General features: G+C 38.6%; 1 protein-coding gene across 1 annotated transcript in view; it reads left to right on the plus strand.

Moving 5' to 3' along the window:
* Nucleotides 1–16,567, plus strand: part of C29H8orf34 (chromosome 29 C8orf34 homolog) — a 238,145-nt gene that overhangs the window by 57,086 nt on the left and 164,492 nt on the right. Inside the window, 2 exon segments of the mRNA XM_014566909.2 lie at nucleotides 6,091–6,219; nucleotides 16,388–16,416. Of these exon segments, the coding sequence (XP_014422395.2) occupies nucleotides 6,091–6,219; nucleotides 16,388–16,416 (158 nt within the window).

Here is a 16,567-nt window from a genome sequence, read left to right on the forward strand (position 1 = left end):
ATGGGATATCTTTCAATCATTATTTCTTCAAATATTGTTTGTTCTCCTTTTGGGACTACTATTATGTGTATGTTGGTACATTATACAAATTGATAAACTAAGAAAAGTCTAATGACATCTCAAATAATACTTGAATGGTACTTGATAAAATTTACATCAGTTTATTTTAAAACAAAACTAAATAAAAACACTTTTTAGAATAAAAGGGTATTTTCTTAACTAAAGTATTTGGCACAAATGTTTATGTAATATAAAAAGTTTTCTAAGTGACTGTTCTTAAAAGGAAAAAAGAGTAATATTAACAGTCGTTAACTTTCATATGGGGAAAATATTGTTAGCATTCATGAAAAAATCTTTATTGCTAAAGCTTACTTAAAATTAGATACTATAAATTAATTAGGCCAGTTTTGTGAAGAGCAAAGTAACCTATTGGCCTATCCAATAGAATGTGAGCTCCAGTAGAATGTCATCTCCCTGAGTGTAGGGAATTTTGTTACTTTCGTTTACGCTGGTTCACTCCCAGAACCTAAAACAGTGCCTGACACATGGTTTGTGCTATACAAATGAGTGAGTAAATAAGTAAATGAGGAGAATTTAAGAATGGATTAGTGCTACTAATGAGATGACAGTTCAGAAGTTGTGCATTTTTAGGTAACAAAAAAATAGCACCTTACACAATACAAGCTGGTATAGGTACAAAGATCTGCTAGATGATGTTTGTTATTAATTTTCAATTGTTATTTGTCATAGAAGGAAGATATGACAAGTAGAGTTTGATGAAGTTTTTTTCCTATATGGTTCATTCATTGCCACTGTTTACCTAGTGTCTAGCAGTGAGCTGGAGACTGGACCACAGAAGAAGTAAAGGGTCTGCAGTGACTGTATCTGTGGTGATTGTGCAGATTTTTCATGAGAGGATTAATGAACTAAGAACTTCTATATGTCAAAAAAAAAAATGGTGGAATGGTGGAATGATTGAGGACAATGAGTGGGGTCTTGTCAGAAAGGACCAGAAGAGCATTTGTCCATCCTCTGTGCATGATGATGTGCACTGATTCTTTTATAGCCATTTCAAATTTGTGATCCAGATGGGAAAACTGAGGTAAGTATGTTAGCTTCAGTTAAAACCAAAAACTAATAAAACCAGTCCTCAGTAATTTCATTTATGCTTTTGTATTTGGGGGAGTATTTGTCATTTATTTAAATGTTGCATTTAGCACAGAATATACAAAGAGGAATTGCTGTAAATTTGCTGTAATTTTAGGGAAAATAACGAAAGGACTGTGCATATATATAGAAAATACCAATTACATAAATACAAGAGAATGAAGATGGCAACACAGTGTCTGAAAAATCATAATATGGAAATGCAGAAGGCAGGAGACATGAAGTAATAAATTCACTGTTCCTGACTTTAGCTCTACCATAAGTATAGTGCTAGGATATCTCCTGGTGTATTTTAAATGAAAATGTAGTACTTGGGAGAAACTTTCAGATAAGAATTTATTTCAGATAAGCATTTATTAAATTTTAGGAAACATAGTTGAAAGCGCTCATAATTGAAATTATTTTGGTTCAAAAGAAATGGATAAATGGTATCTCAAAAGTCACTTGGAGGAAATGTAAATTTACTGTTTAACCCACAGATAGAAACTCTTGGTGGAGGTCTCAGTGAGTCAGAATTTTATTAATACAATAAAGAATTGTTCAAAATAAGCCCTGCTCAGAATACGGTAGGCTGTTTTGTACAGGAGCGACCTCATTATAACTGAGTGGAGGCTGCCCATCTACATGGCTCTGTGGACAGGCTCCTGCACGGGGCTGAGTTCTGTCTCAGTGGTGTCACAGGCTGTCCCTAATCTCAGATTCTTTCACCTCACATGGGTCGTATTGTGTTGTTACTGTTCTTCTGTTTTCTGTGTCTCCTGAGGATATAGAAAATGTATTTAAGCTGTAGTCTTGAGTTTTAAGTTTAAGTGTAGGCCAGGCAAGGTTTTTAATCCATTAGAAACCTTTCGAGAGTCTCATCTGGAGCCTGTAAACTGGGCTGATGACCTCCCAAATCTCCTTCCATTATTTACCAAGACATCTTTTGGACTCATCAGCCTGGTTGATTAGACCATGGTTATGCTGTGGCCTTCCTTGTCCTAGATTTGGATCCCATGATCAATTGGGTATCACATATGTAGCAAGTTGTCACAAGCTACAAAAATGTAAAAAGAAATTCACCTTAGTTTCTCTCGAAAGTTGCTGAGCAAAAGTGCTTGGGTGTCGTTTCATTTCTCTATAGTGCTGCATATATCCTCCCCAAAACTCAGTGGCTTAGAACAACAGTTTGTAATTTCTCATGATTCAGTGAGTTTGCTGGGCAGTTCTGCTGGTCTCCCCTGGGCTTGCCCATGTGGATGCACACGTTCAGGTAGTGAGTGGTCTGCAAGGGCTGTTATCGTTGGCAGTGGGGCAAGTCTCGTGATTATCTGGGAAGGTTAATTGGGACTGACTTAGAAGACCTAAAAAAAAAAAAACTATGTATTTTTTTAATTAAAAAAAAGAGAGATCTTGATAGGATATGGTAATTTCCAGGAAAATTAGATAAATGTAATGATGCAGATGAGAGAAATTACTCAAAGAAGATTAACAAAAGTGCCAGTAAATGTTTTGAAGGATCTGTTACAAATACAGTTTTCTCTGCTTCCTCTCCTAGGTTTCTCTTCCCTATACCTGGGCTTGCCCCAGGATCTCCTGGGGAGTGTGCCCTGCAGGGTCATAGCAGTATGCTTGGGAGTGTTTTCTAGAACCATTGTTAACGATCGCTGCTTCTGTTCTCCACTGCTTGAACGTGGGTGTGTTGATGTCAGCTGACATCTCCATCCCTGAGTCCCTTAAACAAAGAAACACACAGGAAGCAGCTGCATTTTTTTTTTAGTTTAGATTTATTTAAATTATAGAAGTAATATTTGCTTATTTTGACAGTGAAAAAATTACAAACATGTAGAAAGACAGTCTCTCTCCCTTTACCCACTTCAAATTCTACTCCCTCAAAAATAGTTTGTCTTTTCACATCCTTTCAAATAGTTGACATCTTCTTACATCCTTTTCTTTGTATAACTATCATATAAAATATGTGTGAGGTGATTTGCTTTATATATATATATATTTGCTTTATGTGTGAGTTCACTTTAAGCTGCCACATTGTTTTGTTTGTTTTTAACATTTTTTATTGAGTTACAGTCATTTTACAATGTTGTGTCAGATTCCAGTGTAGAGCACAATTTTTCAGTTATACATGAACATACATATATTCATTATCACATTTTTTTTCACTGTGAGCTACCACAAGATCTTGTATATATTTCCCTGTGCTATACAGTATAATCTTTATCTATTCTACATTTTGAAATCCAGTCTATCCCTTCCCACCCCCCCACCCCCTTGGCAACCACAAGTTTGTATTCTATGTCTATGAGTCTGTTTCTGTTTCTGTTTCTGTTATTTATTTATTTATTTATTATTTATTTATTTATTTATTTAGATTCCACATATGAGCGATCTCATATGGTATTTTTCTTTCTCTTTCTGGCTTACTTCACTTAGAATTACATTCTCCAGGAACATCCATGTTGCTGCAAATGGTGTTATATTGTCGGTTTTTATGGCTGAATAGTATTCCATTGTATAAATATACCACGTCTTTATCCAGTCATCTGTCGATGGACATTTAGGCTGTTTCCATGTCTTGGCTATTGTAAATAGTGCTGCTATGAACATTGGGGTGCAGGTGTCATTTTGAAGTAGGGTTCCTTCTGGATATATGCCCAGGAGCAGGATTCCTGGGTCATATGGTAAGTCTATTCCTAGTCTTTTGAGGAATCTCCATACTGTTTTCCACAGTGGCTGCACCAAACTAAGCTGCACACATTCTTAAGCAACTTGTTTTTATAATTTTAAAATGTATTTTGGACAAATCTCTATGCAAATAAACTTAGACCTAAGTTTATACTTACTATTTAATAAGTACACATACCTATAGCATAGTGTGTATATGCCATAATTAATTTATTCCCCTGTTGAAGTACATTTAGATTATTTCCAGAGTTTTGCTACCACAAACTTTTTCGTGAAATAAACAAAAATATCTTGCATTTTCTGATAAAATAAACAACCTTGTACATATATACATAAGCATGGGTGTTTTCATTTATTTATGATAATTTACCAGAAATAACACAATTGCTGAATCAGAGGGTCAGTATTTTTATTACAATAAATATTTCTGAATTATTTTTTAAAAGGTGGCAGAAAAAGTTTTTCTATAGTTTGAGACTGTCTTTCGTATAACCATACCATACAAATATTTTAAAGTTATTTTATTTTTTTCAAAACAAAAATATATATAGTTTAAAAAGTAAATTAGTACCACAAGGCAACAGTGTCCTTTTTCTCCTGTTCTGCTTCTAATGTGGAACCACTTTTAACTCTTAAGATACTTCTTTTGGTACATGGATCTACATAGCTAAACATACAAGATACATAGCTCTCTTTCAGTTTTTAAGTTTGAGGCGTTGTCTCTTGACCTCTTCTAGGACTTTGTGCTTTATACCTCCAGCCCATCACATCCTCACAGTACAGACAGGCAGATGTTTCAAATGTTCGTTATTACACACTCTGCATTGATATTTTTATGATTGTATTGATTAGGCTTTTTCACAATAGAGATGTAAGATAGCCAACTGTTAATTTGTTTCTAGATTTAATAATTAGCTTGTTTTTTTTGTTTGCTCTGCGTTCTCTGTACTTATCACTAATGCTTCACCAAACCCTGCCTTAAAGTGTTAAACACTCTATCAGGTATCCTTGTGTCTTATTTTAAGTTAATGTTTTATACTTTATTTCATTTAAAAAGTTTTTAGAGGCTTCTCTCCTGTAGCCCTTTGTCCTCTTGCTCCAGTCTTGACTCCTTAGTTTCCAGCCTTTTTTTCTCAGCTGTCTGCTGAGACCATCCTTCACTTTCGTCCCGAGGATTCCCTTTTCCTTTTCCTTATGAAGGATAACCTGTGTCCTGAATCCCAGGTCTTTCCACTTACTCATTTTGGTGGAGCACCTCCATTAGGAGCTTTCTGAAAAAGAGTGCTTGCCAGATACATTTTTAAGTCCTTATGAGTATCTTGATTGGTTCCTTAGTTGAGTTTAAATTCTAAGTTAGAAATAACCTTCAGTTGGAATTTTGAAGGAATTTCTCCTGTGTCCTCTGGGGCCAAGCATTGCTATTAAGAAGTCTGATGACAATTTGATGTGCTATTTTTGTCCATCAAAGCGTTAGAGATCTTTATTGCTACTGTTGTAAAATTTTGTGGTAATAAGCCTTGCATTACACTGGACATTTAGTGGATCCTTACAATTTGAAAGGCAGTTATGTTTTTATATCCTTATTGCTTTGGCATTAGTTCTCCTAGATTGATGCTTTGATGTTTAAAGGTGTGAAATGTCCACTTTTTTTGGCATCTCTCTCTCCAGGGACTAGGTTTCAGTATTCTCTACCTTGCTAAATCCAGTTACTGCTCATCAGTTCATTTTGCATCTTCCAAAAAAAAAAAAAGTGTTGCTATTCTTGCCTAATAATGTCTTCTCTTCATGTCCAACCAATTCTTTGACAAAAGAAAAATACCATGATATGATTTTAGTGGGAATTTGAGGAAAAGTGAAAGCATATACAAGTATTCAGTCTTCTATGTTGTATCAGAAGACAGGAAGAATGTCTTAAAAACAATTACTAATTGTTCATGGAGAAGTAGCAATTATTTTTTAAGCTGCTAAAATATAAAATATACTTTGCTTTTGTGTTTTTCCCCAAGTTATAGAAATTATTAGTTTTAAATCAGTACCTGAATTTTCTTTTTTCTGTAAACACTATCACATTTTCTTAAACGTTTGAGACCCAGCTTCATAACCTATCCCCTGTTTGCTCATGAGAAAAACATTTCCAGTACTTTTCTATTCTGTACACTGATCTTGATATTCTTTCACATAATGATGGATAGGTTTTATCATTATGTAGCATGCTTCTGAAGTAATCATTTTTTTTAAACATAGTGCCAAGGTCAGTAGATCATCCTAAGTGGAACTGGCGGACTAAACCAGAAAGCCGTGATTTTGATGAATTGAACCACATCCTTCAAGAGAGCAAGAAACTGGGAAAAGCCCTTGAGAATCTCTCTCGAAGTAAGTTCATTTACTTGATTATAATTGGAATTCCTAACCAATATTAAAGTAGAAACATTCATTATTATTACCAGTAACGCACTTCCAACATCCTCATTATAATTCCACGAGAGGCTGAGGAGTTCTAAGAACGTGAGATTGGAAATGAGGACTGATCTTGCATATTACACAGATGTGTGGAAAGACTAGTGACATAGAGTAAGAGGATCTATAGACTCCCCCGATGGCTGTTTGATTCTGACCTCTCTGCAAGGTCTTTGTTAGTTACCCAGGGCAGCTGTGCACCTAATGGCATCTTACTCATTCTTCTCTCTTCAACCCTGTTGTTTTCTGTCATCTCAGTTTGTTCACATACCTGTTGTCTCCATGTGTTTTTGATGTCTCTAAATTTCTTAAGGATAGCATCTGGGCCAGGGTGGTGATATAGTTCAGTGGTAGAGAACATGCTTAGCATGCATGAGGTTCTGGGTTCAATCCCCAGCACCTCTACTTAAATAAATAAACCTAGTTACCTCCCCCCAAAACAAAAATAAATAAGGATAATAACTGGGCCAAATTCTTAGAATCCTTTCAGAGCCTAGCGATATATCTTTTTTTTGGAAAAGCAATGATCTGTAGTCCAAAAGCCTGGGTTAGAAGTTTTGCTCTGCCACCTATGAGGTGAATAACTTCAGGTAAACATTAAACCTACATGAGCCTTGGTCCTCTCGTCTCCATATCAGGAAAACATGGTTCTGTCTTCTGATAGGTGGGAAGGTTTAAAATGATACATTTCGAATAAAAACTTCTAAATGTCATTGTCATGAGAGTAGGCAAACAAATATTTTGATTTGATAAATGACTTCTATGTATGTAGCATACTACTAAAAGCATAAAGTATATATGTGAGTTCAAGGCATTTCTGTCTTTCTCTGGTTCTTAATTATCTCTCAGTTTTAAAAATGAGGTGCCATAAGAAGCATATTAATGCTGTGGCTTCAGTAAAATTTTCTTCTGGTTTTATGGATTATTAAAAATTCTTAAGTGGAAAATAGAACAGTAGCAAATTCTAGTAGATTATATTTTAGGATCAGCATTTTTTTAAGATAGCATAGTGTTACTAGTTTCATGATTTTTTCAAAGTTAAGATAGATTGCATATGTTTGTATATTGCATTATGCTGTAATTATATGTATTTATATATTACATTTTATTGTATTATAATTTTACATATATATAGAGAAGGGAGGTTTAATTTTTAACTCACTAGAGCCTTTTTTATTAGACTTTTGTGTAGTGAACCTATCTCAAAAGTTAAGTTGCTTTGTTGTAGTGTCTTATAATTTTGCCAAAATAATGATACCTATTAGTAGCTCTTTGGGATTCAGGAAAACCCTTCTTTTGGCTAGATTTACATTTGGAGCATATAATGGTAAAGTGAGTTTTCAGCCAATAACTGTATTATTTTCCTGAAAAGAACCTTATCCTATTAATACGTCAAAGGCTTATGTTTTTACGTATATAAATCTTACCCCTTTGGTCAGAGCCTATGGCTCTTCATAGGCTCCCAATTTACCTATAAACATGAGTTTAAAAAATGATTGAAGAGAATGCGCAATTATTATACATCTTTGTATATGCATACAGTATTTGTCAATTTTTGTCCTTTAAAATATAACAGCTACCTTTTAAACACTTGTCGTATCATTGTTAATTTGTAAGGAAGCATTTCACCTGTTCCTAAAACTTTTTAATAAAGGCGTTTGATGCACTTCCACAGATCTGTAGCGAAGCGTCAAGGTTCACACTGTGATCTGTCCCCAGAAAACCTGCAAATGGTTTTAAGTAGGGTCTCACAACTGAGTCTTATGAGTAGGAGCTAGTGGGGTCTATGACAAGGCCTCATTTAATTCATGCAGGGAAGTCTGGAGAAGGAAAATGGCCAGGGGCAGTGGTTGATTGGGAGAGAAGAGATGCGGACATGGGACATTACTTTTGGGACAGAGGCAGAAGTGAGTGAGCAGCTTGGCCAGAGTAAGGTATAACATTCAGCGCCGATGTATATGATGGAGAGTTCCTTTTGGCTTCACTTGACTGAGGGGCTCTGTTCCTGTGGCGGTAGCCGTGGTGCTTATGTGGGGGTACGGGAGCAGTTGGTCACACAGGCAGGGATTGCTCGTTTCTTCGTGTAAGTTTTTTTGAGTCTCTTTTGGAAGAAAATGCTACTTTCTTGGATGACTTAGGGTTTCTGTGATTTTTACTGAGGTTTAATATCAACTTCTTGTCTTAGGCTCAGCATGTGTCTAAATACTAAGTTGTCAGTTTGCTGATATGGTCACTGTAAATTAGTAGAGATGCAACTTTTCCGTTTACTGATGTTTATTTAGTGATCTCACTGCCCAGAGTTGAACTATGTAATTGCAAACTTAGTTCTTCCATCTTCCTGAAGTATGATGTCATTCAGTCTTAAGAATTCAACCTCTTCTAAAAGTTTAAGCTTGGTAACCTTCTCTAACCTAATGGTAACTTTATTAACCATTGTTTTACTTCCTAGGAAGGCGTAAGAAGTGGACTTTTTCCTCCAGTTATGGTCAAAAGGAACATTCAGTGTCTTGTTGTGGACTTTCCTCTCCTATGCCAAAGGAAAGGTTGAAAATTTTTAGTGATCTGCTAATTTTCATACAGTCTCTGATAGAATTCTCTCTGGCAGCACTGGTCTTTGCTTTTTCTTAGTTGTACTTTCTAAAAGATGTGACATACTTTAGAAGTATTTATTTAGTTGAGATTGACAGCAGAAAATCATTAGTATCCCTCAGAATGATAGAAATGATAGAATTAGCTCCACAGCTGTCAGCTTACCCAGACTTACATATTCTTATTCTCTCTCTCTCCCCCTCTCCCTCCCCAGGGCTCAAATCACAACAGGAAAGAATAGAGATTCTCTCAGGTTTGCAAACAGGATTTTTGTTTCAGTAACAACTGTACGATGCTCTTTTTCTGGCTTTTTGTAAATGTAGTGCTTTATATTGAAGTCAGTCACAAACTGTGATACTCTTCATGCTATGATTTTTTTCATAAAGATAAACGTGTTTAGAATGACTTGCAGTGGCTTGGAATACTGCCAGTTATTTTTTTGACCTTAGGAAAGTTTCCTAATCTCTCTGTATCTCAGTTACCTTTACTATAAAATCATAGTAATAATGGTACCTATTTCTTAAGTTTTTTTGGTAAAAATCAAATGAGGTAATGTGTCTAAAGTGCTTAATGTGGTGCCTGGTATGAAATAATTGCTAATTAAAGTTTAGATATTATATTCAATTTCTATTATTGTGTAACAGATTACCACAAACTTAGCAGATTTAAGAAATACAAATTTTTTACCTTATGAATGCTGTTCCTCAGGGGTGTGGGTGCAGGTTAGCTGGGTCCTCCGCTCAGGGTCTGGGCAGGCTGAAATTAAGATGCTAGTCGGGGCTTTGGGATATTCTACCAAGCTCCTTCACATCATTGGTCAAATTCAGTGCTTTTTCTTGCAGCACTAAGATCTTCATTTTCTCACTGGCCGTTGGCCGGTGGTTGTTCTCAGACACTGGAGGCCATTCTTAGGTCCTTGATTTGCGGCTTCCTCCTTTCACAGCAGCGGTTTGTGGTTTCTTCTTTGAGGCCACCGGGGAGCATCTCCCTGAAGCTTTGCCTTCTTTTAAAAGGCTTGCTTGATTAGGTCAGAGCCGCCAGGATAACCTCCCTTCTGATTTTCTCAGTCAGCTGGTTAGTAACCAAATCAAGAGAGTGCTGTCCCTTCATATTCAGTGGTCCCACTGTGGAGACTCAAAGGGAGAGGACTGCACGGGTGTATATCTTGGGGGCCATCCTAGAATTCTGCATGCCACAGATATTATTCGTGTTATTACTGTTTATCCCTAATAACCTATAACATGCTTCAGCTGAGCACTGCCCAACAAATGCAGTGTGAGCCAAATGTGTGATTTTATATTTTCAAGTAGGCGCATTACAAAAAAGCAAAAAGAAGCCTATAAAATTAATTTTAAGGTGTTTTATTTAACCCAGTATATCCGAATTATTATCAGTTTAACTTATATTCCACATAAAAATTACTATTGGGATATTTTGTTTTCTTTTTTCCCTACTGAGTCTTTAAAAATCTGGTGTGAATTTTAATCTACAGCACATCTCAACATGAACTAGCCACATTTCAGGTGTCCATTAGCCCTGTGGTGAGTGGCTCCCGCATTGAACACCACAGCTTTAACTGATGTTAAAAACAAGCACACACAGAAGTTCTTCTCCTGAGTTTGCGTTACGTTAGACAGCATCAGGATTCCTCCTTCCTTTTTCATCCAAATTTTCAAGAAGAAGAGTTAAACACACACAGCCTCCACTTGCTCGTCTTCCTTTCACTCCTCGGTGTGGTTATATTATTGCATCTGTCATTCTCCTCACACGTTTCTCACTGTGGTCACCATTGAATCCAGATTGCCAGATCAAACGAACACTTTTCCTTATCTTGTAAAATTGCTGTGGTAGTTTTAACACTGTTAAATTACTCTTTCTTTCTTCAGACTCTGATGGTCTGGTTTCTGGGACCTGGCCTTCATTTGGCCATGTTTGGCTGCCCCACGCTTCATTCCTTGTAGATTTCATACTGACACTCCCCTTTCTTTCCTGCAGCTACAAATGCTGTTCCCATGGTTCATTCTCTGCCTCTGTTCTTTCAAATGCTCTCAGTGTCCATCCAGCCTTAGCCTCCCTCACAGATTTAATTATCACCCCCACACAGCTATCTCAAATGAGTATATTTCCTATCCAGACTGTGTATTCTTTTGTACAAAATGCCTAAAGCATATCTCCACTTGGGTATTCCACTGCTATGCTAAACTCAAGGATCTGAGCAGACGATACCTCCCTCCTTGACCTGACCTTTCTTCTGCATGCTTTGCCTCAGCTGTGACCGCAGTGCTTACTGCTTCAGCCAAAAGGGAGCCCTTCTAGTCTCCTCAGTCATCCTATCTGTTCATAATTAATTAGAAATCTTACTTATTTTCCCTCTGTCTTGGGTCTGATTCTCTTCTCCACCCCTGGTAGCACCGTCTAATTCACACTCTCAACATCACTTATCCTTGGTTTATCCATTTAACATGTTCCATTTTATTCCTGCCCCACGACAGAAAAAAAGAGGTGTGGTCTCTGCCCTTATTGAGCATGTGGCTGTAGGGAACCCCATAACCTGTGTTAGGGGAGTCTAATGGCCAGAATCTGCATAGCTTAACACAATGCCCGTATTCAGTCCCTCAGGGAATAGCACACTGCAGTGTGCCGGGGATGTAGACTGTTCCGCCCTGTTATTCTGCCGTATTTAGCACTTGCCTTCCAAGGGTCTTGCAAACAGAAAGAGACAGTAGAGGGGTTGATTTCTAATGCCTGGAGGTGGAAGTGCCCACATTACATCACCCACATTCTGCCACTGAGTGCAAGGGAGGCTGGGAAACGTAGTCTAGCTTGTGAGCCCAGAAGAAATGCGGGAATGGTTTGAGGAATGAGTGACCAGTCCTGCCCGCACTCCTAACTTGTTTCTCTGTTCCTCCAGCAGTCCTCACTGCAGCCAGTGGGGCGGATCTGAAGTGAAGGCCTGATTCCACTTGTTGCAGATACTCAAGGGCTCCTTAAAGCCCTATAGAACATGCTCCCCGATCTGACCCTTCGTCAGGTGTCCAGTGTCCTCTCTCGTGACTCATCATCAGGCCATTTATGCACCAGCAACGCGGGAGTTTTTCACACTTACTGATGTTCCTCTGTTTCCTGCATTTGCTTATGTTGTGTCTGTGCCCTGAACTCTCACCCCCACTTGCTTCCATGGCTTCCATTTCCACCGCGCTCATCTCTGCTCCTCTTTAGCCTTGGCTCAAATGCCACTTCATGAAATGCTGCCGCTCCCCGTCTCTGGACTGGATTTGGTCCCCCTGCTCCCACCTCCCCAAGCTGGGGCTTCCATGCTTTTCTCTGTACGCACTTACATGCTGGGATCTGCTTTCACAGACCTCTGGCCTTTGAGCTTCAGAGAGGCGGCGGCACCCTGCGCCTGGACTTCCCAGTGTGTAGCACAGTGATCAGCGTACGATTCAGTTATGCTTTGCTGAGTGAGTGCCATGCGTGTTTCCATTTCTTCCTGATCCATCTTCTCTGAGACCCCTCACTTACTCTTTCTTCACTGCAGATCTGCCTTCTGCTACTCTAAGTGTGGGCCTTTGATACCAGATTTCATGGGTTTTGGTATACATAGATTTGGTTTATTTGCTGAGATCTTTGTCTTTAACTGTGACTTATCTAAAGAAGGAGTTATGCCTAAAAATAAACAGATAGGTAAGCAAGTAGGTAAATAAATGAACTAAAAAACTAATGAGCAGAAGTTCCCTATTATGTGAGACTGGCCAGCAGAACCCTTTCCTTAGCAAGGTTCCATTCCCAGGGAGCAGGGCTTCCAGTTTTCTGAGCCTACAGCTTTTGCTGCTTTTGGCAGTTTTCTCTGAAAGGAGGCAATGATAGGATGAGTATCTTTAGTCCGTTTAGATACTGGTCTATAGATTGCAGTTCATGTGAAATGCTGGCTGGAGCTTTTCCAAGGAAAAGGGCCCAGCTGTCTGGAGAACAAAGAACAGATATTTATGTTCGGTGACTGATAATAGCCATCTGGACTCAGCCAAGAAAAAAATAGCAAATGGCTTTTTTAGTTCATCAATCATGAACATCCCCCAAAAGTCTTTTCTGACAAATAGCCTGAGGAGTTAAGAGAATAACAGCCTGTAAGTTAAAATGGGAGCAGATAATGTTGCAATTGTTTGTTCATTTCCACGTTCGTTTACCTAGTCTTCGACATTTGTGTGGGAATACAAGGTGAACAGCACCTGCGCTCAGACCACAGGTTTACCTTTGAGTAGGAGAGAGAGGCATGAAGAGCAGAAATTCAAGCTGCTGTGAAAGGTGCTGTGGGAGACCTGTGGGGCATAAAGAGCCTCCAGCCAGGAGGTTTAGGGCCAGCCTGGCGGAGAATATGTCTGAATGGAGGCTTAAAGGATAAAAAGGTGAAGCTAAGGTTAAAGAAGTGTGAAGATGTGTCATGAGGAAGGATGTTCCTGCCAGAGAGGAAGAAGCATGTGTGTAAGAAGAAGGAAGAAAATTCAGAGAGAAGTTTCGAGGAAAGAGGAAAATTATGTACTGTCGACGCATTAAAGATGAAGCACGTGACAAAGGCAGTGATGATGGAAGTCTGGGTGGCAGGGGGGTCAGGGCGTGTGGACTTCTGTGCCACAGAAATCTTGTCAGCAGGTCAGGGATCACTCAGGTACGGAGTGGAAGGTGAGATTGGTATGGGTCATGCCTCAGAGCAAAGAAGAGATGAAGAGAGCCTGAAACAGAGCCGTAGCCGTGGGGTAGGAAAGAGGGGATGGTTTTAGAGATGCAGAGGATTATATGATTAAGACTCACTGATACGAAGGAAGGGTGAGAATAAAGAAAGAATGATGTGTTTAGGTTTTTGATTTTTGGTTTTCTTTATAATCTTATACTTTGATAAGTATCCAAGAGGGTTGAGGGTGGAGGAGGGATGTTGTTTCCAATTCTGTTTTCAGGTACCTTGGGGACATCCAAATGGTGTGGATGGCAGTCAGGTGTGTATGTGTGTGTGTGTGTAAACTGCCTCTTTGGAGAAGTAGTTTGATTAGGGAGATAGATACAGGAATCTTTAGTATATAGGGGAAAAGAGCCCCCCTTCCCCCCCCCCCCCCGCACACACCATCACCATTTGAGATACAGGTAGAAAGTGATCTAGTTGAGGACACTGAAAAGGAATTCTCAGAGCAGTAGGATGAAAACCAAGGTAGAATGCTTTCAAAAAAATCAAGGAGGGGAAATATATCAGAAAATCTAGGTGTCTGAAGTGGCAGATAAGTTGGTATAAAGATTATGGGAAAGATATTCACTGTGTTTGTAGCATCTTCAAGTTGTGTTTCCACTGTTCACTGCAGTGGGCTTCATAATAGGAAAAATTGGAAATTAAGTGTCTTTTATTAGAGAAATGGATAAATCATGGTACATTCACACAATGGTGTACTTTATAGTCATTAAAAATGATATGGTAGAAAGTATTTACTAATATAAAAATATAGTTAAGATATGCTGTGCATAAAATGCAGATGACAAAACAGTGAGTCTGCCTTCAGCTCTGTTTCACACGTGGACATGGAAGCACACAGCATTTACACGTGTGCCTGTGTATGCTCACGACGTTATTTGTAATAATTCACAAGAAGCTGTTATCATTGTCTGTGTGTGCGTGGAGACCTGTTTTCCTTTTTCTCTTTATTATATTTTTTTTCCTGTGACAAACACATATTGGTTTGACAGAATGAAGTAAAATAGGTGTCCTTTTGTCATAGCAGAGACTCTGTTTGGTTTCGCAATCAGGAGGTACATACTTACTTTTTAAAGAATAATTTTAAGAGAACAGTGGGAGCAGCAGCTAGTAAGCAGTGAATGAGAGTGACTGGGCAGTGAGAGGCGAGGAGGAGAGAGAAAAGGGAAGGTGTGAGAAAATAGTAATGAGTGAGGGAAGGTAAAGGTGTTTGGGTTTGGTTTCCTTTAGTTGTGCTGTGTGTGAGAGAGAGCATGTGTGTGTGCCTGGGTGTGTATGTGAATTTTTTAGGGTCATCAGAGGAAACCAGAAGAAAGAACTTGCACCCAGATCCCCAGAGTCGTGGCTACCCTCTGTGTTAGTGTAGTGACACATAAAAATTCTTAGTTACCAACAACTTTTACCAAAAAAGAATTTCGTAGGATATTGTTATGAAAAAGGCACCTTGAACACACCTGTGTTTCTCTTTTTATCTACAAGGGGAAGAAATGGAGCCGTTTATTGCGATGAAGTAGGGCTTGTTTTTTCTGCTTCATGTGTGATTAACTTCTCAGTTCGTGGGCCAGGAGGTGATACAGCAACTGGTGAAGTGTCCTCTACAGACACTCTGTACCTGAGCAGTGAGGGGATCTTTGCTCAGGTTTGTTTTCTTGAGACTGTTTTCAGGTTTTCTTTTCCAACCCAGCTCATTCTTTCCTGTGCTTCATAGTCTGCTGAACGTTGCCTTCAGTCTGTTCTTATGGTCCCTGTGTTTCCTTGGACTTCAGACTTTACAACTTGCCTTGTCTCTTGGCCCATCACTCCCTGGGGCTTGACACCAGCTTCGCTTTGTCCCAGACCTGAGGGCCTGCGTGCAGCCACAGGCACACCGTCGTTCAGAGACAGGAGGAAGTGAGGCCATGTCTTTAGCCTGACACGTTGCAGTTGAAATGCCGGCGTGTATTCAGCAGCTAGCTCAGGAGCAGTAACTGTGCTGGTGATAAAGATTTGCTGGTCGTGACCATATAGAGGAATAAAAATGTCAGGGGTGTGATTACCAAGCAAAGTGTACCCTTGGCATTTCAGGAAAGGACTCCCTACCCCCAAAGAAGACGATTCCATCACAGAGAAATAAATTAAGAACGAAAACTTTTCACGTTGCTAACTTAGAACAATTTTGGGAGAATGGTAAAGATAGAAATGAGACTGATGTGCAATGAGAAATGTGTGGATGGGATAAGGGGAACTTGTGGGGAGAAATCATTTATCCATTCGCTGAAGAAGCTGTTCATGTAAGGGAATGTAAATTCCTTAAGGTCTCCAGTCTGTGTCCTCATCTGCAGAATAAGGGAATTAAAATAAATAATCTCCAGCCACCTCTCTGCCTTAATATTTTATCACTTTAGGATTCTGAATCAATTCTTAAAGAGGGACAAAATTGTAACAGGCTAATGAGTTGCACTTGGTTGTCATCATCACAAAAAGACAACATCTCTTCAGTCGTCTTTGCAAGTTTGCTCTGCGTTTAACAGTCTGCAGGCAGTATGGCACTTACTTTGTTTTTGTTGCATCATGTGTATTTTTTCAGCAGTTGATGCTGCTATAGTTGATTTAAATTCCTAATTTGTTTTCATCAGTGGAAGAAATATACCACGTTAATTCGAAGCACTCTTAAAAAGAAAAAAAATACAATGGAAAATGCACTAGTTTTACAAATAGAAATTTTATTTTTAAGACTGAGTTACTAAGGATTGCTTCTAAAACTTTCTCTCTCTTGAATTCCAGGTATTGCAATTTCAGATGAACTCGATAAGGTAAGTTGAATTACGCATCTAATGAGAAGAAAATGTAGAACTTACATTTTAATTCACTGTCTAAATGACAGAGTTTCTGAAACATAAGGTGTTCACATATAATCTGTTTGATGCTAATATGAAACTTTCAAAGTGAACGATTCTTTTATGA

Source organism: Camelus ferus, chromosome 29 (genome assembly GCF_009834535.1).
Source record: "Camelus ferus isolate YT-003-E chromosome 29, BCGSAC_Cfer_1.0, whole genome shotgun sequence".
NCBI classification, from domain to species: domain Eukaryota; kingdom Metazoa; phylum Chordata; class Mammalia; order Artiodactyla; family Camelidae; genus Camelus; species Camelus ferus.